Below are 7,944 nucleotides of genomic sequence, written 5' to 3'. Positions count from 1 at the left end.
TTTAATTTTTTTTTACATGTAGTTATGTATGATTGAGATGTAAACATTAACATATATGAAAATATGTGAAGTTATTAAATTTCAAATAAAATGATTTGATATTTTGCCCAAAGCGAATAAAGTTGCAAAAACATAATAATAAAACAAGTATTAATTAAATGGTGATTCGAAAAGCGAGATTTTATGCGAACTTATCACATGAAATTTACTTAATGAAAGTCTTTCACAAATTAAAATATCATTTATCTATTTAAACATTAAATTGTTAAATGATATCTTTATACAGTTCTTTTTGCTTGGATAATCTCACCAAAAAAAATATTTTTGGTGATTTGACCCAACACAAAATAATACTCTCTCAATATTTTTCTGGAAAAATATTCTTTTCGACTTCAGTCTATTTAAACGATACTGTTCTAATCAGTTGTGTAACTGTAGGAGCTTCGAGGAAGACGGACAAAGCTGAACTGAGAATTGAGCTATAAAGTGTAATGAAATACGTACATAATTCTTTATAAATTTGTGGGTATTGTTTTTATTACTTAAATTTGTATGTTTTGTGCTGAAATTATAGGTTGCAAATGGGAAAAGAAGGTGAGGAATTGACAGAGCAAGAAACTGCCATATATGATCGTCAAATTAGGGTTTGGGGTGTTGATGCTCAGCGAAGGTATTCTTCTTCACTCATTTGTCATTTACACTGGCGACCAGTAAGATAATGCATCACAAACACATGGTTGTTGAGGATAGATGTTTACTTTACATACATGTATATGAGCTTAACATCCTTATCATCAATAGTGGGAACCAGGATTTTCATGTACTCATGGCAAGGATATTTTTATATTATGCAACATTATTTACAATGTCAATGTGTACTATTCAAAATTACCTATAACATATGTCGAGAAACATGGTCCTCGTAGCTGTGTAGAGATACTTTTACCGATAATAGAATGAGACTGAGGATGGGAGATAACTACCACAAAATGAGGTAATTTGAAGATTGTTTATGATGATCAGGTTGCGGGTCGCCCCTCTTCCCCTTAGGAATGACAATGGAGCAGGACTTGGTGGGGGCGGGGTAGGGCAAGGTAAAGCCTTAATGGGGTGAGACAGGAGAATACTTCAGAAAAGCAAGGTGGGGTAGGAGAGAAATTGATTTTTGAATAATGTATAGTGAGGTGGTTTTCCCCACCTCACTTTCGCTCTTTTCCCTTCCATACCTCCTTTGATTTGCTGTACTCAAGCCGAGGGTCTTCCAAAACAGCCTCTCTTCTACCCTCTCCCGACCTGAGACCGCAAAGCCTTGTTCTCCATTCCTCTACTATCTTTACTTTCTCTTCATTAAGCCATCATCAGCTTGGCATTGGAAAAAATTTGCAAGAGTGACTCACTCTCAGGTTAGGATATGGGATTATAAAAAAGACTTTAGAAAGTGTTCTCGGTTTTGTGATTTTGTTAATTTCTTGGTGGAGTGTAAGTAAAGCAATTAATAGATGGATCATGAGAAATTGAGAATTAGTAGATGTGAACATATTGTCTCTATTTTCTCTTGTTCTAGTTGTCCCACAAAGCTAAGGAGAGTAGTCAACACTCTATAAAGGTTTCTAAAACCATAAAACACATTGGGTTTTACCTTGACTGTAGGTTTTTGGTTAAAATTGCTGTAGAGCAAGGCATCACATGTCGAACCCTGCTTTTGCCTTTCCTATTCGTCATCTCTATGTACCATCACTCTCCTTTCTTGAGTCATCAAAGTCTTTTTGACTTGGTATGGCTCAATCATTCTATGCGACTAGCGCTTCAAAAGGCGAAACTCCTAGTCGTCTAATCTATGAGATTTAATAGATATTGTTGCTTCCGTTTGAAACCTTCTGGTTGGCTTTTTAATACGTAAGCTTGTACATTTTACTTTGAGTCCAGGTGATGACGATTTTCTGTAGACTGCTGAATATTTTCATCAAATCTGAATGCTTCCTTTTTCCTAAAATGAGTGCTTTCTGTATGTTAAGGAAGGCACGGTTTATTAGCTTTTGTTCTATTATAGTCGGTTACTTTTTCACTGTGCAAATATCTTCTGTTTTTCTTCTTAAAAAAAACTGGACACCCAAATCTTTCATTATCAATACGAACTTAGCTAAACCATAGCAAAATGGAAGTAAAGAATCCATATAGGTGATACCAACTAAAGATTTGTATGGTGATTGACATAGCCTACCACAACTAGTGTGTGATCGAGGAATCATTGATTGATTGACTGTTTAAACCAAGTAGACTTTCTAACTGCTACATTGGTCACTCTTGCATAGAAGTTTTCCGTTTAGTGACAGATTTCTGGTTGGCCTCATCTATAGTTTAGTGTATATCTCTTCAAAGTAAGGTGAGGAGCAAAGGTGTAAATTTCTGTGTTACATGGACTCCTTCGTTTTTGGCCTACCCTTGTCAAGTTAGTGACTTTCGCAATGGTCCTTGGATCCTCCAAAATACACTACAAATGCCTACTGAAATTTGAACGTACTCCTATTCATTATCTGAATCTGATTTTTGTACTTAAGCCCATTTAACATGTGTAGAAATTTATTCCAGTATAACTTGTTATGAAGGAAGAGGGACACCCATGTCCCTGCGGTTCACTTGAAGGGCAAATGGAATGTGTGCTCATCCTATGACTTACTTTTAATTTTGAAAGCAGTATTCTCTATCTTTAAGGGAAAGATATGTACAATATTTTAGATAGATATCTGATAGACCATCTAGTTCTTTCATTTTTATAAAAAATTCTACTATATTATTATTTGTGTCAGGTTGAGCAAATCTCATATATTTGTCAGTGGACTGAAAGGGACTGTTATTGAGGTACAATTCTACGAGTTAATCACTTTTCTGAGTAAATATTTATTGCCGTATTAATTATTATGTTTGTTTATCAATAGAACTTTTCAGTCGTTTGTTATTGATGGAATTGGATTATGTCCAAAGCATAAACTGTATACATCATGCTTCTTGGCCCTTTGATAGGACAAGTTTTAATATAATATTTACAGTTCCAGATGCTAAATTCAAATTGAGGAACTTCAGATTATATTAACTTCTTCTTTCTTCGTTTTCTTTCCCAGTTCTGCAAGAACATTGTCTTAGCCGGAGTAGGTAGTTTGACGCTAAATGATGATCGACTTGTAACAGAAGAGCTACTGTCTGCTAATTTCTTAGTTCCTTCTGATGAAACTGTGAACCGTGGGAAATCACTTGCTGAGCTTTGTTGTAAATCACTGAAAGATTTCAACCCCATGGTTTCTGTTTCTGTTGAAAAAGGTTGGGATCTGTTTGTACTATATTTTATTATAAACTCTTTAACCTTCGTAGTTCCTCTTAACTCGTCAAACACCAGTGCATTTCCTCTTTTTATTGTTCTTTGTCTGGTATTGATTTCTTAAACTAGCTTAATTTGCCAAAATGAGCATATGTTAGCTTCTCTTTTGAGCCGAGGATCTATCGGGAACACCCTCTCTATCCCACAAAGGTAGGGGTAAGGTCTGTGTACATCTTACCCTTCCCAGACCCCACTTGTGGAACTACATTGGGTATGTTGTTGTTGTTGGGCATATGATCTAAAATTGAATGCATGTCGACATTGTAATGTGACTGTGATAGTGATGCAGTCAATTAGTACTTATGGGGTAGAGTTGTTGAGAGAAAGATACATATGTCAGAGATGGTTTTTTGGTTTACCCAAGTTTTGTATGTTGTAATTAGTGTTTCTTTCAGTGTATTTTGCATCTAGTAATATTTAAATTGTATTTCAGGGGAAAGCATTCTCAGAATATACATAAATTTATAGCAATCAATGCCAGTCTGTCAATTGTGATTTGGAGTTGGCGTCTATTTTATATGTGGCCTACATTCTTTTTGTCTAAATAGATCCAAGAAATAAATGTAATGGAAGTCTTGGATAACTCTGCTGGCATCTGTTGGCACCATTAGTAGACCAAGTTTCTATTTCTATGGACCCAAAGTAGTGTTCCGCCGGCTTCTTGTTGCTGCTTTACTGGAATGAGCCAATCAATCAATTGTGCCTCAATTTACTCATAAAAGAAAACCAATTGTGCCTCAATCCCATGCTGTACCAGAATATTTAGTTTGCAAAAGGTAAGAACAAAGTTCAGGAAAAACTAATTCTCCCTGTGAGATATCCTCAGCCTTTTTTCAGACACGTGGTGCTTGTCAACACCTACGACAGTGCTCAACTGCTCCTTCTTTCTTGTACTCCTTTTGAACCACCTCCCCTCTTTTCTTTCATCTGCAGTCATAGCATCATAACCTCTAGATGCTGCTGCTATGATTACCTCAATGCATGACATTTTGTGTGTCCCATCTGAACCGTATAATCTTACGCGTTTAATCACTATAAAAGGATTTGATCACCTGAATCTGAATCAGCTCAATATCAGTAAAGAAATGTAATCTAATCTGCTTCCTGTAAACCTTAATCCTTGCAGTGATCCAACTTTTGACCTATGCTTATGTATCGAGGTGGTTAATTCTGTTAGGTTATTTTTCTTTTTTCCTAACACATGTAACTGCTATGCATTTGTGCATATTACGCTTATCAGACTGTTCACTCTTTTTATACTCTCAAATAATGTTAAAAGGTGCTTTAAGAAAGTTCCTAACATTTCGCTTCCAACTCGAGTGCTTAGCTATATTTTCTATTTGGTTTTTATGATATGCAGTGTTAAAGGCATGTTAAGCACCCTATATCTATCCAATGTCAGAATCAGACTGTGTCAAAGCATTTAAGATTTCATTTCCTATGTCTCATATGCAATATTTTTAGGTGATCTGGCCAGCTTCGATGTTGAATTCTTTCAGAAGTTTGATGCTGTTGTCATCAGTTGTTGCTCCCTTCTAACAAAAGTATGGACATTCTTCTTGCTTGTTGAAAATAAGTAAGAGGGTTTTTCCAATGAAAATATCAGTTTTTTTTTATAATTTTACTTTTGATTATTCTCCCTATGCAGAAATCAGTTAATGCGAAGTGTCGCAAGTTGTCAAGACGTGTTGCATTTTATACTGTAGAATGCCGAGATTCCTGCGGTGAGATATTTGTTGACTTGCAGAATTACAGCTACTCTAAGGTCACAACCATATTCATTTCTTTTTAGGTCCCCTTTGGTTCAGTTGGATTTAGTCCTCAAATAGAGCATCTTCATGCTTCATGATTATACAGCTTGAGTTAGCTTCTTTTGACCCTTTTCTTTAGTTCAATCTAGTCCTTTCCACATATAGGTTGACTTTATCTTGAGGGCCTGTATCTTGCTTATCATATTGCTAGATCTGATGAATCTCTTAAATCCCTTCTTATGCCTCTGCAGAAAAAGAATGAAGAAACAATTGAATGCGAACTACAGTATCCGAGTTTTGAGGTATGCTGTACTAAAGTATCAACAAGGAAAATTTTGTCAGCACTACTTTTTGGTTTTTCTCTAAGCACCTTGTTTCAGCACTATTTAAAGTTTGATGGTTGATGATCCATCTGCTTAACATCCTAACATTTATGTGGTAGCTTTGAAACTTATCACCAGTATCTGGCAGCTTTTAAATGGAAACACTTAGCTGCCTATGTGGTTGTCTATAGAGTTGGGCAAAGTTTTTGGTGAGTATAACCTTCTCATTTCAAAGTAACAAGAACCTTCTAACATTCTGCCTAGATATAGTAATTTAAGGAAAGAATTGATTCGACTCAGAGACAACACCCTTGCAATTTGCATTACTAGTTCCATTGGTAAACACCTCAACACTTGCTTAAGTAGGGTTCTAAGGTGCATGGTGTCTCATCACTTCTATTTTCTTCACAACCATCACCAGACATCAAATAATCCACCTTAACGTGTTTCCATGTCCAGTATTAGCACTGATGAAGTCCTGCAACACCAGTTCAGACTTACTATAGACATAATGATTGCATCTAGATTTGAAATTCTAAAGGATCTCACAATCCCCAAAAAAGTGATAGATCAATTTGTATAGAATTCCATGGAACAGGTAGAGTTTTAAACGCATAATATGCTTTAAAGAGAGACAACAAGGTAACATATGCTAAAGATTCTTGTAATCCCCTTTAACATTCAAAATTAGATAAAAAGGCTTGAGTTACTAAATTGTGATGGTTACTTGACATAAAATTAACAGGATTTCTATGTTGCAGAGTATTTTATAAGGTTTTCATTTCAAATAGCAATTGCCTTAGCCTAAATTTCTTCAGGAAGCCATTGGATTCCCCTGGAAGTCTCTACCCAAGAGAACGTCAAAGCTATATTTGGCCATGAGAGGTACTCTATTTCTCAGGTTCTTGTGATTTCTTATGCATATTTAAGGATGCTCTCTAAATCCACTTCTGCTATCTGGTGCATGAATGTCAATGTGAATTTCAGCCATATAGTTACAAGAACAGGAGAGAGATCAGTGGGTTGCAGTCAGACCCAATCACTATGTGGCATGTCTAAGTTCTCAGGATCTTTGCTTCTGCTTTAATATTAGCGATTTAGAAAACAGGAACCAATGTGCTCACTTGTAGAGAGGATGCAGCACTGTTTCCTGGTCTTCCCCTTCCCATAACCACCATTCTTCTTATCCACAAACTCATATTACGAGATAACTGCCTATTTCTGGTGTTCAAATTCTAATAGCTTGCTGCAAAAAAGCATCAATTACCAATGAGAATATGACAGGGTGCTTTCTAAAATTGTGATTTTTGTGTTCTTCCGCATCATATGATATTTCTGGCCTTCTGAAATTGTGAAAGTTCTATTATCTCTTGTGATATAGTTGAGTGGTAGCGATCTCGGTAATATTCCATTTTTCAGTAGCCTGGACCCCAAAAATACTTAATAACTATCTTGGTGTTGGTTTTCACTGAAATTATTATGGTGACAAAGTGATAGGAAGCCCACAAATGTACATTTTGATGCATAGCTTAAGTGCAACAGTAAATTTACTCAAGTGTCTTGTCCTTGACTTGTGGACTGGTAATTCTTTGCAGTTCTAGAGAGGTTTGAAGTGCTTGAAAAGCGAAATCCTCAAGATACTTCTGCAGATGACCTTCCAAATGTTCTGAAGTTGAGGAAGGAACTTTGTGAGGCACAGGTATATTCCAGAGTTAAATATGCATAAAATATTAATGTAATGTATTACCTCCAAGTCCTTAACGAAATTGCCTCTTGATTTGCAGTGCATAAATGAATCTCAGATCCCGGTTCCTCTCCTGCAAAGGTTGTTAGCAGCTAGAATTGAATTTCCTCCAGTTTGTGCCATTATTGGAGGAGTCCTTGGACAGGTGATTATAGATGTTCAAAAATACTATTGGCCCCTCTAGACTTTTTCGCTGATGTGTTCATTTGTTTTTATCCTTATAGGAGGTTATAAAAGCAATATCTGGTAAAGGTGATCCTCTTAAAAACTTTTTCTTGTTTGACGCCATGGACGGCAAAGGAATAATAGAGGACGTATCTAATATCAACAGCTGAGGACTGAGGAGCTAAGAATTCTATTCAGGATGATCAATGGCTTGTGGTAAAAAAATTATCTGTAAAATGCTAACCTGATTTGTGGATTTTGTTTCCTATGGATGAACTTCCAGTATTTAATTACTCAACTAACCGTATGTTCTCTAATTGATATGGACTTAGTTCAGCTTTCGAGTGTTAATTTGATTGCACTTTGGTTAAAATCATATGCTGGTTTATTTCTTATTCCAACATGATAATATTATCTACCAAAAAATTTAAATATTTAAAAAATGTTGCTTTATGTATAATGATGTTGCCCTTTTGAAGGGAAAGATCCTTTGGTGTATTGTAACTTTAAAATATTAAAAAGTGGAACAAGGTGTTGTAACCATCACTCTCCCTTTTTGTTGATTAGTAGCTTTATTAGTGATGATTG

At 35.7% G+C, this 7,944-nt stretch overlaps 1 protein-coding gene across 1 annotated transcript; it reads left to right on the top strand.

Moving 5' to 3' along the window:
• Positions 1–287: 287 nt before the first annotated feature.
• Positions 288–7,693, top strand: LOC129900418 (SUMO-activating enzyme subunit 1B-1-like). Its single transcript, XM_055975391.1, has 11 exons — positions 288–488; positions 575–670; positions 2,808–2,859; positions 3,120–3,315; positions 4,838–4,917; positions 5,022–5,138; positions 5,376–5,426; positions 6,266–6,332; positions 7,043–7,146; positions 7,232–7,336; positions 7,416–7,693. The coding sequence occupies exons 2-11, from the start codon at positions 582–584 to the stop codon at positions 7,524–7,526; spliced, it is 972 nt and encodes a 323-aa protein (XP_055831366.1). The 5' UTR covers positions 288–488; positions 575–581; the 3' UTR covers positions 7,527–7,693.
• Positions 7,694–7,944: the final 251 nt, after the last annotated feature.

Source organism: Solanum dulcamara, chromosome 8 (genome assembly GCF_947179165.1).
Source record: "Solanum dulcamara chromosome 8, daSolDulc1.2, whole genome shotgun sequence".
Classification (NCBI taxonomy): Eukaryota; Viridiplantae; Streptophyta; class Magnoliopsida; order Solanales; family Solanaceae; genus Solanum; species Solanum dulcamara.
This window is presented reverse-complemented; position numbering and strand designations above follow the sequence as displayed.